The 27,403-nt window shown below is 33.5% G+C and overlaps 1 protein-coding gene across 1 annotated transcript; it reads left to right on the plus strand.

The window, feature by feature from the left end:
- The first annotated feature begins 3,880 nt into the window (after positions 1-3,880).
- LOC110108525 (serine carboxypeptidase-like) lies at positions 3,881-23,093 on the plus strand. The gene is made up of 9 exons (XM_020839201.2): positions 3,881-4,290; positions 4,397-4,565; positions 7,340-7,459; positions 13,003-13,146; positions 13,225-13,375; positions 20,863-20,951; positions 21,043-21,301; positions 22,429-22,562; positions 22,772-23,093. Exons 1-9 carry the CDS (start codon positions 3,980-3,982, stop codon positions 22,898-22,900), a joined length of 1,506 nt encoding a protein of 501 aa, XP_020694860.1. The 5' UTR covers positions 3,881-3,979; the 3' UTR covers positions 22,901-23,093.
- The last annotated feature ends 4,310 nt before the right edge of the window (positions 23,094-27,403 follow it).

Consider the following 27,403-nt stretch of genomic DNA (forward strand, 5'->3'; position numbering starts at 1 on the left):
ATGGTGATCCTACCTCACATGGATGGAAGTTAGTGTAATAGAGATTTAATGGGATGAATGATCATTCCATTGGGCTACATTTCATTTAGTTGAGAAAACGTACAATTTTATAGTCTAAGTTAGGAATTGAAACACATTATGCAAGTGGTGAAAAGTCAAGTTTAAATCATATGCTATATCAATAATATGATTTATCATGTGACATCCTACTATTAAATTTATATGATGTCATGACCCAAAATGACACAACCCTTATATTGAACGGGTCATGTTTATGTTGGATGTGCCACAATTAATACCTAATATCTATTTATAATAATTTTTTCATAATAAAACAAAGCCACTAGTATCATTAAAAATATAATAAATAAAACCATTAATATCTTTTTTGTTTATGCACATGACTATAGAATAAAAAATATTTATTTTTAACAATCATGGTACACCTATCTCTATCCATTATCATATAATATCACCATGCTTGCAAAAAAAACATACAATAAACTAAAATTATAAATACTTAAAAAAATGAATCTATCACAGCTATCCCTACTCAACCTATTCCATTTTTTTCTTTTTATGTTCTCAAATTAACATATGTAAATAAAATATGAATGAACATCAACCCTCACTAAGTTACCTAAAAACTACCCAAGTTTCCAATGCACAAAAATAAAGCCTTCTAATATGTTAATAATTATTTAGACCCTTCTCTCTCTCTCTCTCTCTCTCTCTCTCTCTCTCTCTCTCTCTCTCTCTCTCTCTCTCTCTCTCTCTCTCTCTCTCTCTTTCTCTCTCTCTCATATATATATATTTACATAACTCACAAAAACTTATAGATCACATAGTATTTTCTTACATACATGCTTTATAATATATTGATACAACTAAAATGTCATTTACATAAATTTGAGTAATTTGCATAAGTATATGGCATTGTATAATAATTTACAAATAAAAAATAGGAAAATTTACATATTTTACTAATATACAACTTAATGTACATAAATCATAAAACATGATTACATACAATATTTACAACATTCTAAAAGTGCTCTAAGTGCATTTCAAATAATTTTATGCAATTTTAAAAATTTATAAAAATACCCAAAATATCACATAATCTCAAATACATGGTTAAAATTAAAAATAAGTACACATATATACAAAATGACTAGAGTAACAACATAACAAATGTTACACAATAAAAACTTCAAATAATCTGAAGACCCAGCAAATGAAAATATTTATAAAGAATGTTCAATTTAAATGCATTAATTCAAAAAAAATTTAAAAAATTAAAGTTAGGTGAATGAAGCTAGGGGTGTCAATTTTTGACACAAAAATGACCTGAAAGTGACACGAAAAAATCCGGGTTCGGGTCAACCCGAACCCGAAACGGGTCGGGTTCGGGTTGACCCACCTACCCGAAATTGACACAAAAATGACCTGAAAGTGACACGAAAACTCATATTTGACCCGAAAACCTGAGGTTGACCCGTTTTGACCCGATTTTGACTCGATTTTGACCCAAAAATCGAATATTGACCCGATTTTGACCCTAAAACTTCGGGTCATTCGTGTCGGGTCGGGTTCGGGTCAGAAAACCTGACCTGTTTTTAAAAACGGGTCGGGTTCGGGTTGACCCGAACAGTGCCGGGTCAGTTCCGGGTTCGACCCGAACCCAACCCGCTGACCCGAATTGACACCCCTAAATGAAGCCTACCTTTAGTCGAATAAATTTCTCATTTGGCCCAACAAAAGAAAATAGTCTGAAGACCTGAAAAAGACATTCTCTCTGTAAAATATCTCTTTTTTATTGTCCTTTCTCTCGCAAGCCTCTCCAAATTTGGAACGAAGAAAATGACACAAAATTAGTTATATTAGTGGAATTATATATTTATAAGATTTTTTCAACTAATTAAATTAAGAACATAATGGTATTTATTGAAATTATTTAATTTTAAATATAAATTTAAAAAAATGCATTTATAAATCATAATCTTGAGCTCTAAAAATTATGAAAAAAAAATCTATAAAATATAATTGCATTATGTCTAAATACTCTGGTAAAAATAATATGCAAAAATAGTTATAACGGCTCCAAAATATTTTGAATGTTATCGATCAAATATTTTTAAATAAAAAGATAATTGTATTGCTATCTTTTGACATTTTTTATAATTATTTAAATATTCAACACATTTTAAAATATGTTTAAGAGCTATCTTAAGCACTTTATTAATCCAACATGTATTGGTATTGAAAAAAATCAAAACATCAAACATTTAGAGGATATTACTAAAATTTTACTAGATAAAATTGTATTGGCATATATTACATATGATGAGTTTATGGACATAACACTATCTAGAATAGGGCTTCATTTGGGACGGCTTTCTTCATGCTTCTTAAAGCAGTTTTTTAATACAAAATAAAAAAATTTGTACTAGAAAGCTACTTTAAGAAGCATAAAGAAAGTCGTCTCAAACGAAGCCTAAATTGACAACAAATATAACATCGATTTGAGTATTCTTTACATTGCAGTCTGTCACAAGATCAATTTTAATTTCACATGCATAAGCTGCCTAATAAAAGAATTATAGAACTTGAAAAATAATAGATAACATTCATGTTTGGATTGGATGACCTCTTTTCTATTTTTATCTAATATGTCTTCTATGTAATTTATTATTTTCTTCTAAAAATACTTTGTAAATATGAAAATATAGAACCACACTATATATATATATATATTTATCATGTCATAAATACATTATAAATTTTAGATAATAGAAAAACCAGTGCTTTAGTTTATATCTATGTGGTATAACATCAAATCCTGTGTGTAATGATCTAAGGCTCATAGTATACGTTTTCATAGCCCATCCTTTAATGCTAGTTAGCCTCACATTGAATTTAGTATTTAATTGACATTGACATTTTTCAAATATGTACTTCTCTTTCATCTCTCCTCACTTTTCTCTCTAAATTTTTTAAATAGCTCTCTATTGCCTAATATTAAGAGGATGACGAGTATGAGGTTGGTCAAGATTCTTCCGGTTCTATTCATTTTTGTTTTGGTTATTTTTTTGTACTCAAGACAGAGTAGTTATAACATGATTGTATAGATCTTGAGTAGTGTATATGATTTTTAAGAATTGAAAACAGATGTATATATATTGATGTTTTGATTGATAGTTTTATTTATGTTGCTATTCGATATTGATAAACGAAATTAGATAATTTTGGTGGTTGTTTATTAAAAGATAAAAAAATAATTCATCCAATTAGATTTTGGGCATCACATTCTGATCTGATCGCAACGAAGAAATTGACAAGACGAAAAACAAAATGCTATGGAGAGGATAGATATAGTTACCTTAGCCGCAAGCTCCGACCTGTACTTTTGATCTCAATAGTGAAGAAGAAATGGAGTAGACAAAAAACAACCTGTGAAACTGAAGAAGATGCAAATAGTCAGGATAATAGGGGGTTTTCCTTTGCGGCGAGCTCCGCTCTACACTTCCGATCCGATAGCAATGAAGAAAAAGGAGAATATGAAAAACAAACCGTGAAACCGAAGAAGATGCTAGGGGTGGAGCAGATAGGGGTTTTGTCGTCGCGGCGAGCTCCATCCTATACTTATGATCTGATAGCACCGAAGAAGTGAAGAAGTTGATGAGCAAACTTGCTCTCACTACGAAGACGCTACGGATCGGACAGATAGGCTAATGGTGTGATCATTAGATGTATTTGAGTAATTTGGTGGTTGGTATATGAATAATATATTTTGGATGTTATATATATATTCTCTTGAGTTAACTCCACTTGCAGTCAAACAGCCCCTTAATATTTAATAATTTTAATGTTTCACTGATAAAAAAATATCTCCCATCTCGTTGGTTCTTCTTCCTTGCAAAGCTCTCGAATACAACTTCCCTATTGCCACAAAGCCATAGAACCCTCTCTCTGTTTTATGGGCAAGCTCTCTTCTTTCCTCTTCCTTTTCTTCCTTTTCACCTCCTTATGCGCCGCCGGCGAGATCGCCGACGACCTCAGCCTTCCCATTGACGTTGGCTTCCCGGCTTTCACTGCCAAGAAACTCATCCGCGCGCTCAACCTCGTCCCCAAGGATCTTTCTCCCGATCACGCAACTGCTGCCGATGTCTTACCGGGTTCGATCATCGAGAGGCCGCTCCGACTTTCGGGCTTCTCGAATGAGAGCTCCGTCGAGGATCTAGGGCACCATGCCGGTTATTACCGCCTCCCCCACTCTCATGACGCCAGGTAGCTAGTGTTTATTGGGTTTAGTGTTTCCGCATGTGTTTTTTTCTTAATTTTTTGTATTAACCTATTCTATTGGAGAATTTGATTGTTGATTGGTTGTTTTTAGGCTGTTCTACTTTTTCTTTGAGTCGAGGCAGAGTAAGAATGACCCTGTTGTTATTTGGTTGACGGGTGGACCGGGTTGCAGCAGCGAATTAGCTGTTTTCTATGAGAATGGACCTTATAAAATAGCTGACAACTTGTCATTGGAGTGGAACGAATTTGGTTGGGATAAGGTATTACTGAGCTCTCTCTATTTCCTTACATAAATTTTAACTCTACTGTTATGCTTTTTATTCCTGCTGGAAATATTACTTTATTGCGAGTTTATATTGGAATATTATTACCGAAGATTGATTCTATTAGTGATTACAAGTTGACTTTCTCTTCTTGAAGAAGAAGTTATTTGAAGGAGCTTAATGTAAGATAATGAGATATTTTATGGATTTTTTCTTGGAGTTAGTTCTAATGAAATTGCCTGAAAGTAAACGTTTAGGTCTAGATGATATTCATATTGAGATTTGGAGAGTTATGAGAGATATTGCATTAGCTTGGGTGACAATTTATTTTTAACATAATTTTTGAAGATTAAGTAGGTGTCAAATGGTTGGAGAAAAAATAATTTGGTACTAAGGGAGATGTTCAAAATTGTTTTAATTATGGAGGATTTAAATTTAGGAGACATACAATGAAGCTATGTGGCTATAGTGATGCTTACAATAGATATTCAAAGCGAGGTGCATTAGTGTATATTTTTAGCATATGACATAATTGTGATATGTGAGATATTTATTGAAATAAGTGAAAAGTTAGAGTAATTGACAAAACGTGTAGAAGACAATTAACTTGAAATTAGTAGGTTAAAATTTGAGTATATGGTAATCAATTTGAGTGAATGTGATATTATCAATCAATATTATTAAAAAGATGCAATAATACGTAGATGTAATGGGTTGGAGTATATTGGATCAATTATATAGAAATTATGTCATACATTGGAATATAACTTCTACAGTTAAGTCTAGGTGATCAAAATAGACAAATGCATTAGGAGTATTATTCGATAAGGGGATATATTGTTGATTTAAAGGTAAATAAAATTAACTATAAGTAAATTGGTGATGTTTTATGGATTCCAATGTCGGGAAACCAAAAATTGGTTGCTAGCTAAGTAGAATGTGATAGAAAAGAGAACATTAAAATGATGTTTGATAACATTTGGAAAAATAAAATAAGGAATAATTGTATTAGAGGAATGTTGGAGTGACATATATTTCAACAACAACAACAATAAGCCTTTATCGCACTATGTGGGGTTAGCTACATGAATCTTTTTTTTTTTTTCCGTTGTGTCTTGTTAAGTGTCAAATTCTCATCTAAATCTAATAAGGAAAGGTTATTTCTAATATTTTCTAACCAAGTCTATTTAGGTCTACCTCTACCTTTCTTAACATAACTCAAATCTAATACATCTACTTTTCTAACCGAGTCATCGGAAGGTTGCTGTTTTATGTGACCAAACAATCTAAGGCGTCTCTCTATTGTATTATCTTCCACTGGAGCTACTCTAACCTTTTCACGTGTATGCTCATTTCGTATCCCCTCATTTTGTATCCTGTCTTTAAGTGTAAAGCTACTCATCCACTAGAGCATCCTCATCTCTGTAACACTTAACTTAATATTATGCTTCTCATTTAATGGCCAACATTCTGCACCAGAAAACATTGCAGGTCTCACTACCATCTTATAGAATTTTCCCCTTAAGTTTGAGAGAGACATTTCTATCACACAACAAGCATGATGCATTCCTCCACTTCAACTGTCCAACTTGAATTCTACTAATAATATCCCCATCTATTTCACCATCACTCTGAACAATAAACCCAATATATCTAAAACGAGTGCTCTTATTAATGACTTGATCACCCAAAGTCACAATCCCTCCACTAGGTCTTTTATTACTAAAATTACAGTCCATATATTTAGTTTTAGATCTACACAACCGAAAGCCTTTAGACTCTAAGGTTGACATCCATAATTCAAGTTTACCTTCATATCCCTCTCTAATATTATCAACAAGAAGAATATCATTAGCGAAAAGCATACACCAGGGTACAACCTTGTTCAAATAAAATTATACAAAAAATAAAAAGAGAATGCTTGAAGATGTCTCAAGGGTCTTACAATTATGAAGAGGACAAGAAGAAGTGATCTTTATGTTCTCTTAAGTGTTGATAGCAACCAAGGACATGTTATCGATAAAACCAGGAATTGGCTGCTAACAAATATAGTTCCACATTGAACATGATCATTTGAGATGGAATTCAAGTGCAGAACCCCTCTGTTCCCTTGAGCCCCACCCCAAAAGGGGCGGAATTCAATTGGGCAGAACCCCTTTGTTCTGCCTGCTGTAAGATTTGGCCGGTCGAGGAAGGATCGACCCAACCTTGACTAGTCTAGGATGGATCGATCCATTAGATTTGCACTTTTCAATAGGTGATCTAGTTATGGTCAAATTACAACCATTTTGATAAAATTCTATCATTAACCGTACCCATTCTAAATTCGCTAAGAGATATTTTGGCCCTTTCACAATTCAACAGCATTGTAGTCTATCGCTTACAACTACATCCGGATAGTAAAATTTATCTTGTTTTTCATCTCTCTTCTGAAACCTTTTAAAGCTTCCCCTCCATTAGCCCCTTCACCACTACAAAATTTTAGTTATAACAACCAATCCTTTCTTTTGCCATATGTTATTATATCTTCACGCATATTATACAACTCTGTGGTCTACCCCATTGCCAATACCTGTACAATGAAAATTAAATTTACCTGATGATTAGATCAGAGTCATGCTTTTATCTATTCTTTAGGAAATTACAGTTTCTTTTTATCCATTTTTTATGTTATACTGTCTTTATGCAAAGAAGCTGTGACGCCTAATTCAAGCCCCTGTTAAGTATGCATATATCGATCAGATAATTTAATGAACTTATCTTTCATGCAGGCTTCCAATCTTATATATGTTGATCAGCCTACTGGAACTGGGTTTAGCTACAGCTCAGACAAACGTGATATTCAACACGATGAAGCTGGTGTTAGTGGTGATCTGTATGATTTCTTACAGGTATGGGCTGTTAATGGTGCAATATTGCTATTGTGTTCCTTCAGTCAATGAGCTTGTACGGTGCTTATTACTGCTTGATGATCAACAAATTATTTATAGGAATCTGCTTTTTTTCTTGTTCTTCTTTGGGCGATAACTTTTCACATGTGACAAGTGTGTTCCTATGCCTGAAGCCTGACCTAGGATAATAAAGAGAAGTCATGGGAGAGTGATAGAACGAGTTGCTAGAAAGCGATTGAGAGAAGGTTGGCTGGTGGCTTTGAAAAAAAAGATTGTGAAATATTACTCAAGGCTCAATCATTTAAGCTCTTTTAATACAAGATTGGAGGCCCTATTACAGACCAAGACACACACTAATTGCTTAGAAATATATGAAGACGAATATGGAAGGAGGTATAAAAACATATGTAAAACATGTTACATGTAATGGTCATATCCGGGTCATGATAATTATGCTAATAATTAATTAAAATAAAATAAATACAAGAAAAACATAGACTCATGGCCACTTTCATTACATGAATTCCCTTGGTTGCGAAGAATGCTATTCCAAAAAGTTTAAAGATTACCGGTAGGAGAATTGGAACTCTTCACTTGTGATTTATAGAGCTAACAAAATTCATCATGGGCATCAGAGATGAGACCATCTTAGAGATGAGGTGATGAATTGGAAATCCATCTAGATGAAGAGAGGCGAAGGGCGAGAACATCATTATATCCATCATATCAATAGAAGATTGTTATCCTTAGAAAGATATGTGGAAGCTTTTGTGGTTTTCATGCATGTGATTAAACTAACTCTAGCTTATTGAAGAGCTAACTGACCGAAATTTATTTTTTTACTATTGGGTTAAGTTGTTTGGGTTTTGATGGATTTGTCATTTGCAAAGATATGATTTAGGTGAGTAGGATGACATGATGCTAAGTGGAGAGATGGGCTTAACATTTGTTATTAGCTAGTAGATAATGCAGTTGGCATGAGCGAGCAGGCACGGATGCGAAAGAGGACGCAAAGAAGCACCGAGTGTGTGTTTGTTAGTGAAACACATAAGGGCATATGGGGCGTGGGGATAGAGGTCAGACTTGCGGTAGTCATGTGCAATAGTTTTGTTGAAAGGAAGACATTGACCATTCATAATATGGAATAGTTTCAAGAGCAGGATGTAAATACATGCCAACGAATGAAAAAAAGAAGATCACAAGCTCCCATTGCATGGGATGTAGATGAGTTGTAGGTCGAGGTGGAGCAGTGCAATGTGATCGTGAGCAGTTGCAAGCGAGTTTGCTGGTGGATGCACTAGTGGAAAGGATGTAGAGAAGACTCAGTAGGGGTTAAGATCTTAGGAAAGATAGTTGCGAGCCTGAGGTGAGTGAGCGCATGCTATTAGGGGCTACGCATGATTTGTGATTTCATGTGGGATGATGACATTTAAGGTTGGAAGTGATGTCAAGAGCGACGATGAAATTGCAGGGAAGAAGCTTTGGGTTGTCAGGCTTGGACTTTCATGCATAAGCAGGTTAAGCAAGGTGGGCTTGGCAAGGATTTTGTATAGGAAGTCGTGCATTGAAAACGTAATTGCTAGGGCCCTATGTTTGCATTCAAGATGGAGATTAGCAGGGATATTAGGTTTGTTCTAGTACCACATAATGAAGAGAAGGAAAATATAGATAGAGAGAAAAGGAGATGCAAAATAGAGATATAGAAGTTTAGTCAATGGCTTAACGATAGGATCTTAAAAAATTATTCAATACTCATTCAATCAAGTTTTTTCAATAAAAGACTAGAATCTTTTTTATAAACTTAGGGTTTACAATACTTTAATAATAACATTTTAACTATTAAGGCCTACTTGTCAATGGCGCAAAATGGTGCTGCGCATTCAAGTTGGCGCACACAATGGCGCATGGCACATGCAATTTGAATTTTAGAGATTTTTAAATATAATTATAAATAATTATAAATATTTATATATTTTAATTTCTAAAATAATGTAATAATTAATTTTAAAATTATTTGATATGATTAAAATAGTTTAGTTAGGTTTTATTAGACTTTATTTAGACTTTATTTTAGTAGAAAGTTTGGACGAAGTTGAATCTCACTATAATGGTTTGGATTTTGGACCACAAACATATTCATCTAAGCCTTACCCGACTTGATTGATACTCTAAAATAGAATCTATATAAAGATTTTAATAATTTTTTTTTTAAATTTTGTGCCGTATTCAAAATAGCACAAGCCACGCCGTGCGTTATACGCCATGGCTCAATGGGAAACTTTGCGCCTTGCTGTGCCATTCGCCGAGTATGTGTTATGGAAATAAATCATGTGTGTGTAGAATATTTAAAGCATCAAAACATGTTAAAGTATACCACATATGCTATATACTAATTTGGTAAAGAATCTTGACGATCATATTTATTCAGCTTCATTCACTTGAGTTGAAAGAAGCTCTTCTCTAAAGTGTTAAGAGGTGACCATTTTAGTTGTGGGGTTGACAAATTTGTGTACAACTCTAAGCATGCCCATCAGTATGAAGAAAGTGTGGTTTTGTGATGGTGGTCAACAACTTGGATGCACGTACACAGATATGGTGATACTGACACGGGACAAATTAGTTATTGAAAATTTAAGACACAAATATAACTTGCACACAACATTATAATTTTATATCTTAAAAACAGTGCATTAAAATTAAATAGCACAATATTAAGAATAATAAAGAAATGATAAATCATTAAACTCTAACATTAATTTTGTAAAGTTGAATGGCCTATAAATAGTAATCTAGCTTTTGATATAAAAAAATAAGCATAAATGGTCTAGAACACATCAAGATTCAATATTCAATAGTCAACTATTCACTAAAATGATTAATAAGATTAACTTTTTCATCATATATATTTTCTTTTTGTCTTTAATATCACGATCATTAAATAACATTGCTCTCCAACTATGGCTCATGAAGAGAAAGATTTGTAATTTTCAAAAAAATCATATCATCATGGGACTCAAAGCCATATTCAGAAACATTTATCAATTTCTATCGCCTTCCATATAATTTGTGAGCTTTCTTGAAAGAAGATGAATGTTTGTATACACATAAAATACATCTTCAACCCATTGTGGATTAATTTTATTTTTCTTCATTGATTAAATGAAGGAGTATATTCTCCAATTTCTTTATCAACAAGAGGATGAAACTTGGCAAAAAAATTTTTATGTCAATTATTTGAAGTACATATACTGAAGAATTTTGAATCAACTGCCATATTTTTTTATTCATGCTCCACCTAAGGCGCATAGATTGTTGATCTTTGAAATCTAATGAAGTGCATACGAAGAGGAGAAATCATCTGACAATTCTAAGGATGAATTCCTCGGTGTAAACCGTGTCCAACAATACACTCATGGACAAAAATGTGAAGTAGAAAGGGTTGAATGATGATGACTCTTATTCTGTTAGGATATGACATCAAATAATGAGTGATTTGTGGGCAATAAAGTGGGAGGTAATACCATTTGAATTCCAAGATGAAGATTTGAACATTGATTTGTTTTTTTTTTTTTTATGGTGGCAGGAACAAAGCTTTTGCATCCTCCACAAGCTGACTGCAAAAAGAATTAAAGAGAAAAGGCATATAAAAAATTTATTTTTGTAAGCTTCTTTAATTTGGAGTAGTACTCTCATCTTTATGTTGATGACAAATATTTAGAGAAGAGGAAGATAACTAAAATAGATGAAGAAGTAAATTTGGAGGCATTCAATTGCATAGGTGATGAGGTAGGGGAGAAAGCAATTCATTATGAAGATGACTCAAATGAAAATCCCCTCAATGATGCTTTCAGCTCAATGATGACAATGAATATGACTTATGAATTGTTGTCATACTATTACTATTTTCCGTAAAAATTAAATGTGGATGAGTAAGGAACTAGGAAAGAAGAAACTTGGAATTGAACTTGATATCATACGTTACTTTTACACAATTCTTATACTTTATGTTCTTTTGCCTTTATGATATTTACATTTCAATTCTATTTCATGCAATTTATCATTTTATGCTTATGTCTTATGTAATGTTTTGTTTTATATGTACGTCAATTTATTACTTCATAGTACAATAAAATATTAACATGTCATCCTTTTTATATATTATTTAGTTATTATACAAAAATATCACTTCTAACCTTCATTTTCGCTTTACATATTTTTTGAATTTTGAGGCTTACATCTCAAAACTCCTTGAGACTTACGCATCGCATCACAGATGAAAAATACTCAATACCAGATTGTGCAGTTTTAAACATTGCTTCACACTATATCTTGCTTCCTAGTGTCTGCCTCCTGATCTGTAGTTGGTCACTCAATCTCACAAATATATTCTTGATTTTTAAGCATTTTTGCATCACTTCATTATTCTGTGAAAAGGTTATTCCCTGATATGATTTAAAATTTTTAATTAAACAGCTATTGTGTGCACATAATATATATGTATATGATATAAAACTCATGAACACTTAGTAAAAGCGTAACTTCACTTTTCACATTGTAGCAAAAAAAAAAAAAAAAAACCACCCATTGAGCTTCATGCTTGGAATACGCTGGGTGATTTGTTAAATGACCTTTAAATGACCTTGATATTTTGCCCACTTTTTAAGCTGCATGTTGATATAATCTAATGTATGATACCACTTTAATGTAGTATGGTTAAGGGTCTAGGATTTGTTAATATAACCAAGGATGAGATACAAAATGAAAACACACAAAAATAAGAGGTTAGCAGCTATTAGTTCTTGCAAAAATTAGTCACTTTTAATGTAAAAATAACGAACACTCTTCTCTCATTTCAAATAATAATTTATTAATTACCAAAATCTGAAATTCAAGAAAAATTGTGAAGAATTATGAAATTCGATCAACGATCAATTTCACACATAGAAATTTAAATTATTGGAGACCATAGTCTTAAAAAGAAGACAACATATTGGAGATCATAGGCCGTTCTCAGTGGAATCAACATCATAGGAGCACATAAGCTGAAAGTAAGAATGTAAGATACGTTGTAAACTAAGACATTATGCAATTTGAAGTTAAGTTTTTGTGATTATACACTCATATTTCCATCACTTAATCACTGACATACCTTAATAAATTTTTAGAATAGATAAAATGTAGATCACTTCTTATATTGACTGTATGGCGGACTTTGCTTGTGAATGAGAACCTAGAGGGTTTAATTTGCGCTTTTGATTAGGCGTCCTCCCTTATTTGATACTTTGGCACACCTTTTCTAGACAATGGATGCTTGTTAGGCAGAAATAGCCACATTATTTCATGATTCCTCATATATCTATGTTTCTACAGAAATTGATGCAGAGTGGTTTGTATGCTATAACAATCAGTAGAAAAACTTTAGAAATCGAAATCATTAATTATAATGTAAAAAATTTCACTAATAAATAACCATTTCTTGTCTTCTATCTCTAACATGTTAAGTAAATCTGCCTTGCTTATTCAAAATTTTTGTTTTTCTTCAGGCATTTTTCTCTCAACATCCAGAGTATGTGAATAATGACTTCTACATCACGGGGGAATCATATGCTGGGCATTACATTCCTGCTTTTGCTAGCCGTGTTCACCAGGGAAACAAAGCTAAAGAAGGCATCTACATTAATTTGAAGGTGCAACTTAGTCTTCTTTTCTTGAAGCAACCTGTTGATTGATTTGTTGATTTTACTTGCTTGGGCTTGATAACGCAGGGATTTGCAATTGGTAATGGACTTACTGATCCTGCCATCCAGTACAAAGCTTACCCGGATTATGCATTGGAAATGGGAATAATAAAAGAGTCAGACTATAAAAGACTCAACAAAATAGTTCCAGTTTGTGAGGTGGCCATTAAGCTCTGTGGTAATGTAGCTAACTGAACCTTGTAGAAATTCAAATTTAAATTTGATGCTCATTTATAATAATCTAATTTGCATCAAAATTTTAAACATATTTTTATCCAAGAAGATTATTAAAATAAATTGGTGTTTACATATAAACTATCTGTTTTGAATTTTGGGAGTATCTTCAAAAAATAAAAATTGAGCTATGCCATAATTATAGTCTCTTAGTTGGGATCAAAAATTTTTTTATTGTTGCAATAATAAATATGCACATAACCAAATAATTGATATTTATGGGCCAAAACATAAAAGTAAAAAAAAAAAGACGACGAGCAAGTGCTATTTTGATGTAAGTCCAGTCCGATGAATGCTCATAGCCAAGCCTTATTTCAAAATACGATGATTAGAACCACTGAATTTGGTTGCTAAAGCTGAAAATGATTGAGTAAAAATCATTAAGCTAAAGGAAATAAGGCCAATAGCATCTTAATATATACAAAAGGATGGGCTAAGACTAATTGGTCAGATATTGGCACAACTTCAACTAACAGCAAATGCATTTCTTAAAATTAGCTGACAAATTGCTGTTGTTGACACTACTAATGACAATTTTAACTTCTGAAGTCTTATACTTAAATTAAAACATTGCTCAACTCATACATTCTTGAAATAAGCACAATTCTCTAGTAGTCATGACTCCTATTTCAACATTGAAATGGTTGGTTTGAGATTCCATACCTCATATGTTTGGATGAAATTTAAAGTATTGATAATTTCTTACTATAATTGTTAGGAGTGAAACGTGAAAGCAGTGGATTAATTTTGTTGCTAGGTAAAGAATGGCAAAATGAGGCAACTCTTATAGATTGTGCTTAATACATTCAATATAACTCCAGAACTGAACGAAAAAAAAAATGATGATTGGCATCAAATGGAAAGATCACAATCATCTTCTGTTGCTTGGAAAGCAAACACGGACTCAGTTGTTCAATGATCTTCTTGTAATAGTGAAGCTGATCTGCTTCAACAATTCAATTGTGAGTTTGATCAAGAAATAAGAATAATCGTGCACAACTTTATGTTCGTTTAAAGCTTGAGCTTGATTTTGTGCTGATACTCAAGACATCCAAACTAGAGTTGCCAAATATAACTGATAAAGGTTTACGAATAAAACTGATGAATATATATATGCATCATAAATAAAAATATATTACACCCCATGTTGGCAGTAATCCAAATCCCGTCAACCACGTCCTCACCTTCATCAACACGTTCGTGAAATAATTATGTGTATAAAGACATTGAGAAACAGAAAGAGGAGACACACGATTTCCATTTTCTTTGGCTCTCGGTTTTGCTTACTGTTCTGGTCTCCCGTTCAACTCTCTTGCAATCCTCATTTCCGGGACCAAACAACGTCCCGAAGTCCTCGGCCGTTGAATCCTATCCTATTGGTAGGTTTGAAAGGGCGAGTGCCCTCCGTCCCATCGCAGGGAGGGGACGCCGGGAGGCAGCCGAAATTCCCTCAAAATAATTAGACTTTGTGGATTTTGGAAAAGATTAAAAAATGCTCAATTTATCAATTTGATTTAAAATTGATTAATTAATAGTATTAAATTAACTAATATATTAAAAATGACCAAACAACTAATTGGTTAATTTTAAATAAAATCAAAATCCATTCAATTAACTAAAATTCAACCTAATTGATTAATAACCCCTTTGAAATAAAATTGAACTGAGTTAATTAAGGAAAATTAATTTAAAAATAAAACCAAATTTCTAATAATTGATTTAGCTAATAAGAAAAAAAAAACAAAATACAGAGACTAAAAAAATTAAATTTAAACTTGAAATTCTAAGTTATAATTTAAATTGATCTGATTAATTTCAAATTAGATCTCTAATAGTTCATTTAAAACAAATTCAAAAGCTAACTTAATCAATTAAGTAATTTATTCTAAAATTGAAGTTCACTATTGAATTATTAAACAATTGATTAACTTAAAATGTAACTAAATTAATTTCAAATCAAAACTTTAAATTTTATTTTAAATTAAAAAAAATTAATTAAGCAATAAATTTTAATTTTAAATTTAAATCAAATTAATTGAGCAATCAATTTAAATAATTAAATAATTTTAAAATACATTTAACATTAAAAAATTTAAAATAATGAATTGAATATGTTAACTTTAATTAAATTAAAATTTAATTAATTAATGTAATTAATTCAATTAAATAAAATAAAATGCATAAATAAATGTTTCAAGTAGTTGACTATGTGCATCATACGCTAAAACTCAAACTCCTAAAAAAAAACAAAAAGAATGCTCCAAAAATCCTCTCTAAACCACTTTGTGTCTGCAAACTACAGCCCTTGCTGTTGCAAGCTCCAGCTATTATAACTACTGGTCACGAGCACCTGCAAATAAGTAGACAAAAGCCAACACATAATAAATGAAATTTGTGCTGAAAGGAATAAAGTTAAGTACTACAGGCATAACTAGTGCTAAAAAGTAAAACTAGCAAGTAAAGCTAACTATTGTAGATAGAACAAAGTGCTGGAAAGCGGGTAAAAAACAAACAGTAGTGTTAAAGTGTAGTGACAAACTATTGTAGTAGAAAAAGCTATGAGTACAAAACAACAAGTACACCGATAAAAGCTAAAGTAGAAAATAACTAATAGCTAGTAAGTGTTAAAACAATGAATGCATGCTAGTATTGAAGCAAAACTGGCAAAACAAGGCGCTGACATTGGCGTCAAAACTGTGAAGTGTGTAAAACTAAATCTCTATTAATCCGTCAACTTTTAATGAAAAACGTAAGTCCGACTTTAGGGAGAATCTTTAGGCAAAAATTACATAACTCATAATCTCTGATTGACAGACCGACAACTTCTAATAGAAGCCGTAAGTCCGACTTCTGAGGAAAATGGTTATGTAATAACATAACCCTTACCCCTCAGATGGGCATCCTAGTTTATAGGGCTAGGTTGTAAGACTCACCGTACGGGCCATTTAGCTTACATGGCTAGGTCGTAAGACTCGTCGTCAGGCAACGTCTAAATTCAGAAGTCATAAGACCTACTTGAACATCCAAAATCATTGGACATCTTAGTCTATAGGGCTAAGTTGTAAGGCTCGCTGTTTGGGCACCTCTAATAGAAGTCGTAAGACCTACTATTAGGGTTACCTTCAAATAAAAATCGTAAGTCCCTACCCAAATCCAATCACAAAGATAACTCTTAAGCAGAGTCATAAGCCCTAACCCAAACCAAACCAGATTAAAATCCACATTTCTCAACTTCAGTTTACCTGGGATCCATGAGAGGAGGTAACCAATGGCTGCCAATCAGATTCTCTGGACACTACAATTAATAGTTGTTAATGTTGGTAGATTGAAACTCACAGTGTACCCAGGACGAAGGAACCATGAGATCTTGATTGAGTGTACTTTCATCCCACATAATTAAGATTAGCCCCCATAAATAAGATTAACCCCCATAACTAAGATTAAAATACTGTTGCACATTTCTACACTCCTTGCACATACTAAATATAATTTTATCTTTAATCAAGAGTATTCTTCTAATAAGTTAGAAGGGGTAATTAACTGAGGGCTTGCACTCATAGGAAGTAGGACCTAGATCTATATAAACCCTGACATTATTGGTCCTATTCTTCTTGGGCGAACATATATGCTTGTAGAAATTAACTATGCGACACCTCTAAGTTATGCATGGAGATTTATAGTGACTTTTTATAAGCACATCTTTTTAATTTTTAGATCCTTTAATTTGTTCAATTGTAAGGCTCCCTCTTTAACTCACCTTGGATTAAATGATATTTAAATTGAATATGCAATGTTTTGAAATGGAACACAACTTTTTTAGTTGGATGCATAAATTCTGACCATCATAAAAATAATAGTTACCTATGCTGCACATATATGGACACATCGACATTGACACCATATGACACGGGATCCATCAATTATTGAAATATAGGACATAGATACGAGTTAGACACAACATTATAATTTTATATTCTAAAAATAATGCTAAAAATTAAGTATAATACTAAAAATAAATTAGAAATAATAATACTTAAAATGATTAATATTAGGATGTCGAGAGTCGTGCGTTGATGTCATGTATTAGGCATCGATAAAGGAGATTTTTAAGTTTAAATTTAAATCAAATTAATTGAGTTATCAATTTAAATAAGTAAATAATTTTAAAATACATTTAACATTAAAAAACTTAAAATAATGAATTGAATATGTTAACTTTAATTAAATTAAAATTTAATTAATTAATGTAATTAATAAAATAAAATAAAATAAAATGCATAAATAAATGTTTCAAATAGTTGACTATGTGCATCTCACACTAAAACTCAAACTCCTAAAAAATTAACCAAAACAAAAAACAAAAAGAAATGCTCCAAAAATCCTATCTAAACTACTATGTATCTGCAAACTACAGCCCTTGCGGTTGCAAGCTCCAGCTACCATAACTATTGGCCACGAGCACCTACAAATAAGGAGACAAAAGCCAGCACATAATAAATGAAATTTGTGCTGAAAGGAGTAAAGTTAAGTATTGCAGGCATAATTAGTGCTAAAAAGTAGAAGTAGCAAGTAAAGCTAACTACTGTAGATAGAACAAAGTGCTGGAAAGCAGGTAAAGAACAAACAATAGTGTTAAAGTGGATTGACAAACTACTATAGTAGAAAAAGCTATGAGTACAAAACAACAAATACACTGATAAAAGCTAAAGTAGAAAATAACTACTAGCTAGTAAGTGTTAAAACAATGGCTGCAGACTAGTATTGAAGCAAAAATGGCAAAACAAGGCGTTGATGTTGGCGTCCAAACTGTGAAGTGTGTAAAACTAAATTCCTGTTAATTCGTCAACTTTTAATGAAAAACGTAAGTTCGACTTTAGGGGGAATCTTAAGGCAAAAATGACATAACTCCTAATCTCTGATTGACAGACCGGCAACTTCTAATAGAAGTCGTAAGTATCTAGCATCAATGTCAAGAGGGCGTCCGTCGTCGATGTTGAGAGGGTGTTGGTCGTCGATGTTAAGACGACACTAGACAAAGATGAGTTGTCAAGTTGTGGGTGTATAAATTGATTGCATCGAGCATCAATGTTAGGACAATATCAGACTTTGGTGTTGAGATGGTTTTGAAATGTTGATGTTGTAACGACGTTAGACATTTATGTTGGGATAACATCAGAATTGTTGTGAAGGCAAAGTTACGACCCGCTAAAGAGAAATGAAATAAGAATATTCGATGAATTGGGTATTGAGTGTGGACGATTGATTTAGAGTTGTGGATAAGAAAAAAAAAATTTAGTTTTATATTTTAAATAAATAATAATTTAAAATACGAGAAATTTTATTTAAAAAAAATTATAAAATATTTAATACGCATGTCCGATTTGTATTTAATATTTTTATAGTTGGACACATTTTCGGTGTGTCTGACACGTGTCAGATGCATGTAGTGTCGGATATGTGTCGGCATTCCACGGCTCTTTAAGGAGAAGTGTCGGTACATCATAAATTGTCACCCTCTTATTTTCCTAACTGTTTCAAAAAATTCTTCAGCCGCTTTATTTCTTTGCCTGCCTCAATTTTTGCAACGCATCTTACTGCTGTGGTAGCCAAGTCCAACAAATTTGTTACTATAATACGTTATTAATATCAATTTCACCTAAGGTATAAATATCTTCTATTGTACTTCTTTGGGTAGTCGAATCACCACTAAGATATGCTTCATCAAATCCTGTAGTTCCATACCACCCTTTTTAAAGATCACTGAGGAGTTGATGTTGGAAAAAATATCTATTTGTTTATAACAAAGAGGCAAACCACCATGGGAAGATAAAAAAGATTTATGCAGTTTATCCGAAGTAATATCCTATAGCTGTAGTGAGAAAAGATTAATTAAACTACTATAAATTAACAGCAGAGGTGTACAAACAAATATGGATGATGTAGGGGTTTTTATTTGAAACATCATCAAAATTGATATTTCATGGCTACTTAATTTATATTTATTATGTTAGAATGTTATAATTTGAAAAATACCTTTTTTTAGAGGGCTCTTTCATGTAAGGCTTATCTTTTATGAAAGGTCTGATTTCTTTCTTTTTGTGCTAATTTTAATTTCTTCATATGTTCAGATCCTTCTCATAAAAACAATGCAATGGTTGAAATTCCAAAACAATAAATCTTGGCTAAGAGGCATGTACAAAAAAAATCATTAGAATCAAAGAGTCATGTAGATCCTGGAAAAGATTGCACATGATATGTTGAGGATGCATATGAAGATGCCCATGGTTTTGCAGATAACTATGGAGCACTGACACTAACAAGATGATACGGATCCAAAATGAGCATGACATGCCATAATTTTACAAAGTAGGATGTGATACCCAATGAACATAATGTTTTATTTATAAATTATTAATATAAAATATATAGTTTATAGTATTTTATAGTAAAGGCCTAGAAATTATAATACCAAATGCGTATACTACAAAAGAAACTTACAATAACAAAAGAAAATACTATTAATAATAAAAGAAATGCCTTATCACTTGTGATATGTATTATTTGTTATCTACAGTCAAATATTAACATTCATTAATCATTGTCTATTGTTCCATATATTGCAAGTATATTAAATTATTAATATCTCAAAGGGCAAGTGATGGGGACAGCAGATTACGACACATGTACCTTCAGGAGATGCCGGAGATCGACGGCCACGATCATGATCTTTATTTTCATCATTTTATGTAGTAGTTTAATTTTATTTTATGTTTTTCAATTTTTGCCCTTATGGGTATTTGGTAGCTATTGTAGCCCAAGGGACATTTTAGTCTTTTGTTTTTCTTTGTCATTGTGAGGCCTATTTATATGGTCCTTCTCTTGTAATAGTGTATTGATGAAGAAATGAAATTTTCTGTTGTTTGTTCTCTTTGTGAGTTCAAAAAGATCTCTTAGTGAGTTCTTCACATGAGATCTCTTTGTGAGTTCTCTTAGTATTAGCATCCATTGATCTTCTCCTCGTCCACAAACGCCACCATCCACATCAACAAGTGGGAAGAAGCCGGCCTCCTCCACACTTGCCGTCACCTTGGAGCCCCACCCGTCGGCCACCACAATCCCGCCGGCCAACCACTTCTCTCACAAAAAAACGCCTCAAATTTATTGGAGTTTCGGTAAAAAATCGAAAAAAAAAATAGCTTGGACCTTTCAAATTTAAAGTGACATATTTTGAATTCTGTGCTTATTTTATAGAGAAAAGTTGTGCTACATTAGAATTAACACTAGGCTAAGAGGTTGTTTAATTTTGTTTTTGTTTATTTATGCCCCACTACTTTTGAAAATTTGTTAGCTAGATATTGTTTTTGATGCATCCAAGACTCATTGATTTCAGTATCCGTAAATGGTTCTGATTATGTTGACATGATGGATCAGGTACTTCTGGAAGAGTTGCTTGCTTGGCTTCATATTTGGTTTGCAACATATTGTTCAATTCAATATTGAGGATTGCAGGAAATATCAATGTAAGTCGTTAATGTCCTGTGCTTGCAAATTGGAACATCTTGGCCCAGAAAACTAGCTAATGCAGGTAACATGTCTTTCGAATTTGCACAGTATTATGACATCAGAAAGGAATGTGAAGGCAGTCTGTGTTATGATTTCTCAAACATGGAGAAATTCCTTAGCCTAAAACCAGTCAGAGAATCCCTTGGAGTTGGTGAAATACAATTTGTATCATGCAGCCCCACCGTATATGAGGCTATGCTTGCTGACTGGATGAAGAACTTGGAAGTGGGCATCCCTGCTCTTCTTGAGGATGGCATCAAGCTGCTTGTTTATGCTGGGGAATATGATCTCATATGTAACTGGCTTGGTGAGTTTTTTCGTCACCTATTACTGTTTTATATTTCTTCTTGCGTGATGCATAAAAAAGGTTGATTACGTTAACCTTTTACTTTTTTCGTCCATCAAAATGGGTGGATTGTTGCAGTTTGCCCATCACTGCTAGTGTTATTAATAAATGCATGTTATTGGTTGATGATGAACTACTGAAAATGAACTGCTTGGAACAGTTTGTTAGGAAGTAATTGAAGATTTCAAGTAATCCTTAACAAGAGAGGCAAAATCAGCAAAAAGCTCCACAAATTCGATGGAAAAATCAGCAAAATAGTAATTTTTATTGAAGAAATCAAACTAACGGAAGAAATAAAGCAATATACAATTGATCCTCAATTCGGGAGGAGAATCGTTCTCTCCCAATTCCTAGAAAAATCTAGGGCCCAAGACACCAAGAACTCCAAAATCAGCCACAAAACAAAGCATAACCCTCATTTAGCTCCAAAACATTTGAATTTGAGTTAGTGGGCCCCATCTCCCTCTCCCTCTCTCTTGCTGCCCACCTCCTATACACTTGAGCCGGCCCTTGGCAAGAGCCTGGCTGGACCGATCCAATAGGGACCGGTCTAACACAATTTTACCATGTGATCAGATTGGAGTGACCAGATTACTAACGAATAAATACACCTGTATTTTCCTGTGCTTTTATATGATAATGTTAATATAGATGTTTGTCTGTAAAGAAGGTAATTTTTGTTTGTCGGAAATGAAATTGTTGAAATCCTGCTTCAAGCACATTAGCCATTAACTGAGTTTATAAGCTATAGCTTGAGCTTAAGTTTGGGATTCTTTGATTTTTTTTTGTGCCTTCTCTCTCTAAACTCTAAAATACATTGCAACTTGATTTTTACTATTATTATCATATTGCTACATTGTTTGGTTTTGTGATAAGTAAATCATTGACATGTGAGTGGACTATGTTGGAATGAGGTGTTACTCTGCATAATTTAATTTCTCCAGGTTAGACTTTGTAATAGTATGCCTTTTAGCGAATATATGGTGAATCCACCATTGGACACTATTTATGAATTCATTCATTTTAAATTTTGGTAAGCTTTGGTAATCATTGTGAGTTTCATGGCTGAATTTGGTAATGTTGATCAGGAAATTCGAGATGGGTTCATGCCATGAAGTGGTCTGGTCAGGAAGCATTTGTTTCTTCATCTGAGAAGCCATTTACTGTAGATAGCAAGGATGCTGGAGTGTTGAAGAATCATGGTCCTCTCAGTTTCCTGAAGGTAAAATTATATTTTAGATAAATATGATTTTAATGGTATTTTTCACTCAAATCAAAATTACTATGGAATCCTAATATCAATTCATAAATTGTTGAGATGTTATTTAATTTTGTTTTTAATTTTCTTTCAATATAAACAAGGCGTTAAAATTTTTTATGCCAAGGAAATACTTGTAGCACATGATTTCCTTCTAACATGTTGCCTGACAGGTTCACAACGCTGGACACATGGTACCAATGGATCAGCCAAAGGCTTCATTAGAGATGCTGACAAGATGGATGAATGGAGACCTGGCTGAAGTTACGTCCGAATCTCAAGGCCTTGCTTCCGATATGTAATGTACAAAACACAGCATATTTCTACATTACAATTGCATGACATTTTATTAATACTTAGCTGATGGAAATGCTTGCAATTCATTTGAATGCTTGCACTGTCATATGATGAACAAAACCCATGCTTTTATTCCAGTCTTTGTACATTTCTTGTATAACCGCATTTCTTGTGGTGTTCTCTCCTTGTGTTATAACACATTAAACTGCTTCACCTAATAATGTATTGTGAAGCTATTTTGTATAATGGACTAATGGTAAATATAATTTTATTAATGTTAAAAAATGAGGAAGGACCATATATTTGTAGAGTAAACACAACGAAGAAAACAATCTTTGTAATTGTTGAATTCATTAATCAACTGTCATCATCCAACCCGAAGGCTCAAATTAATGAGGCAGAAATAGACGGCAAGATAGTTGATTACGTTTTTGTTTACTAGCTAATTCCAATATAGTGAAAGAGCCACTAAAATTTCAAAAATTTTAAAGAAAAATGCTATAAATATCTTTCTCGTCGAGTGTCGCGCCTACGATACATGTTTTCTCCTCTTTTGCACTCGCTCGGTCCCTCACTCCCCCGCTATATCTTTTTCTCTGTTTCTCCTAGCCTCATCCCGTCTCCCTCTCCTCTCTTAATTTATAGGAACGAAAGCCTTACAATGGAGACAACACGTGGTTCTTCATCTTCTATGTCCTTAAATGGCATCGACATTCTTCGTCTTCATCAAATCGATCGCGAGCTCCTTTGTCTCCGTCGCAATGTTGGCTGCTCCTTAGTCTTTTCGAACATAGTCCCTCCGTCTTCCTCACATTAGGTATCAGACAAACTCATTTGTCTCCCCATCATCTTCCTTTTGACTTTCGCTCCATTGCGACTCCAAAGCTTCGGCTCCATTGCCTTCTTCATGATTCTAGACAGCTCCAAACAACATAATGAACCATCATCTTCTTTGTCCCTATTCATCTTCACGTGTTTCTAATTACGAAACCGACCTAGTCAGTTCGGGATGTTCATATCTTCCCCACTTATAAAAATTTCATCATCAAAATTTACATATGACTTCTATTACTATATATCATCATGAAACATGGTAGTTACATACGTCATCTTAATTTCATTTAGCATAAAGTTTTATATGGAGTACATAACTCGCCAAAACAAAACATCGAAAAAAAATCATTAGCTATTACAATCATTTTAAATATCTTTGACAGCATCAATAAATTTATCAGGCTCTTGTTGAGTCAAAGCATAAACTCACAGTCGAACATTCTGCCTTGGTTGATTTTCCGTTGGAGCTAAAATTATTGATTGTATCATCTTCTATTTACTAAAATTCTTTTGTAAAGATGCTTCAGTTGATTTCATCTCTCCTAATGTCCTCCGACCTTACATAAGACAATATTTTGCTTTGTGATCAAGCTGACAACACTAGTAGCAAGTGTTGGAGCCCATAAAAACCTTTCACACTTAGTACAAGCTTCGATGACTTACTAGTAGCACCACTACTAACTCCATTAAGGTTGAAATTAGACTTCTTCTCATTTGATCATTCTAATTATTGTTGATATCTTCTTCAATACTCTTCATTTTATACTGATCTCTCCGCTTCTGAATGATTTGAAAGTTGATCTCCACCCTTCTATCTCTCTCTACCAATACAATATAAGCTTCTATTCATAAAGGTACTCACGGTTCCCAAATTGTATCTCTTAGACCAGATAGGAATTGATAATATTTCTTTTCTGCTGTTGCAACCAACTATGGTGCATATCCGGATAAGGTTGCAAATTTCGCTTCGTATTGCATCACCGATTTTTCTGCTTGCCCTAATCGTACTGCATAAGCCTTCTTGCATAAATAGCACGAACCATTCCCTGAAAATTTCTACAAAGTCTTCCAAGTTGACCAACGTATTTGAAATATCACCCAATTTGGCCTAGCTTCACACATTTCTCACTCCCCAACTATTCTTTCTCTATGTTTCTCCTTGTCTCACCCTCTCCCTCCCCTCTCTTAATTTATAGGAATGAAAGCCCTACAATGGACTCGACCCATGCTTCTTCGTCTTCTATGTACTCAATTGACATCGGCACTTCTTCGTCTTCTTCATCAAACCGATCATGACCTCCTTCATCTCCCTCGCAATGTCGGCCGCTCCTTGGTCTTCGCGAACACAGTCGCTCTGTCTTCTTCTCACAAGCTATTGGATGAACTCCTTTGTCTCCTTATCTTCCTCCCTTCAAATTCCGGTTATTTGTGACTCCAAATGATTCGGCTCCCTCACCTTCTTCACGATTACAGATGGCTCCAAACCGCCGAGCGAACCTTCGTCTTTTTTGTCTTTACACGATTATAGGGGTGTCAATTTTTGACATGACCCGAAACACGACATGAACCGACCTGAAAAAAATTTGAGTTAGGGTCAACCCGGATTCAAAATGGTCGGGTTCGGGTTCAACAAATCTACCTGTTTTAAAAATCGGGTCGGGTTCGGGTTGACCAGCAACCCAAAAAAGACCCGAAATTGACATGAAAATCCTATTTGACTCGGAAACCCGAGATTGACCCGTTTTTTATCCGATTTTGACCCGAAAACTAGCAATTTTTGGTCAACTTCGGGTCATTCGTGTCTGGTCGGGTTGACCCGGACCCGAATCGGGTCGGGTTTGGGTCCGAAAACCTGACCCATTTTTTAAAACGGGTTGGGTTCGGGTTGACCCGAACAGTGCCGGGTCAGTTCTGGGTTCTACCTGAACCCGACCCGTTGACCCGAATTGACACCCCTAATGTTACATCAACCATCTCTTTAGAGAAATAAAAAAGGCAAAAAAATAATTAAAGAAATATCAACAAATTATCAAGACTGAAAAAAAAAATGCCATAAAGCTGTTAAACTGCCCTAATATTGCTAATGATTAGCCTTCATTATTGCTACAAATAGACACTGGGTAAAAAAAAACAAAAAAACCCTGAACAAATGCTTTGGTCTTGGACAACACAGATTAACTTATTCAATAATTTAATAAGATTAATTTCAAAGCACCTCCCTTAAACAGGATTCTCCTACGTGCAAATTGAAAGCTAGCTTTTGAATTGTTAGCAGCTTAAGAGGCTGGTAAAATTAACTGGCGAACAACTGAATCCTTAATTATGTAGTAAATATGATAAATGATTCTTTCCTTAGTTCTCTTTAGAAGTATAACTTCACATGTATTGTGCTTTTTGGGAAACAGCTAGCGGAAGCGTCCGACGCAGACTTTTCTAAATTTCACCAGATAGATGAATCCTAAACTTTGGCCTCCAATATCTCACCCCTCTCTCTCTCTCTCTCTCTCTCTCCATTTTTATCTTTATATAAACTCTCTTTATTAGGAACTTTTATTTGGTCCGGTCACAGGACGTAGCTCTACATTCGGCCGCCAGTAGAATCGCGCCACGCGTTCTCACTATTTACCGCGTGCCCCAACAATCCGACCCAAAACGGACCCAGGATGGCTCGGTATTTCTCGATTTTGCTAGATATTGCTCGGTGTTGTTAGGTATTGGTCGATTTTGCTCGGCAATAACCAATATCGAGCAAATGCCGAGCAATACTGAGCAAATACCGAGCAATACCGATCAAATACCGAGTAATACCGAGCATTACTGAGTTGTACCGAGTTTTTCACAGACGGTATTGCTCGGTATTGGTCTTCACGGAGCGGTATTTCTCGTTATTGCCAAGCAATACTGAGCAAATACCGAGTAATACCTCGCAATACGCGAACATAGCAATCCTGGGTTCCGGTCCTGGTCAAGTCGTCGGGCTGCGCGGTAAAGAATATGAGCACGTGACGACATGTTATTGACGGCCGAACGTAGCTCTACGTTGACCGGACGTAATAATTGTTCCTTATTAGGGTTACAAGTGGTTGCTCTATGAATTCTCAATGCACAGAAGTTTCTCTCATATTTAGAGTTTAAAACTAGCTTATATATCAAGTGCATGATTCAAATAAAATCTCATTTTAATTAAGAAACTAAGTATGGGTTGATCATATATTACAATTATAATATATGATATGATTAGTTAATTGGACTGTCTCAGTCTTATAGCACGATAAATATCATTAATCATCTTACACGATAATTCAAATTTTGATATTTTTTCTTTTAAGGATTTTTTTTTTTGGCTAGTTAGATTGAATTAATCACGTTGATTGTGCGGTATGATGTATATCATATAATATAATTAATTTAAAATTTTAAAATCTTAATTAATAAAATTTAATCTACCAAAATAAGATATATTATATAGTACTATATTAATCTATGAAGATTTAATTACAAAATCAAGCCTACTATCGTTTAAGCATTATTACATAAAGGTACATAATGATCTACTACTACAATTGCATGTAGAAGTTATGGTATAAAAGAGGTAGTTTTTTATGGATTCAATTTTTTTTTTAAGGTTTTTATAAAAGAGGTAATTTTAATTATTTTTTAAAACAATTTTTTTT

The sequence above is a fragment of the Dendrobium catenatum genome, unplaced genomic scaffold, assembly GCF_001605985.2.
Source record: "Dendrobium catenatum unplaced genomic scaffold, ASM160598v2 fragScaff_scaffold_1163, whole genome shotgun sequence".
NCBI classification, from domain to species: domain Eukaryota; kingdom Viridiplantae; phylum Streptophyta; class Magnoliopsida; order Asparagales; family Orchidaceae; genus Dendrobium; species Dendrobium catenatum.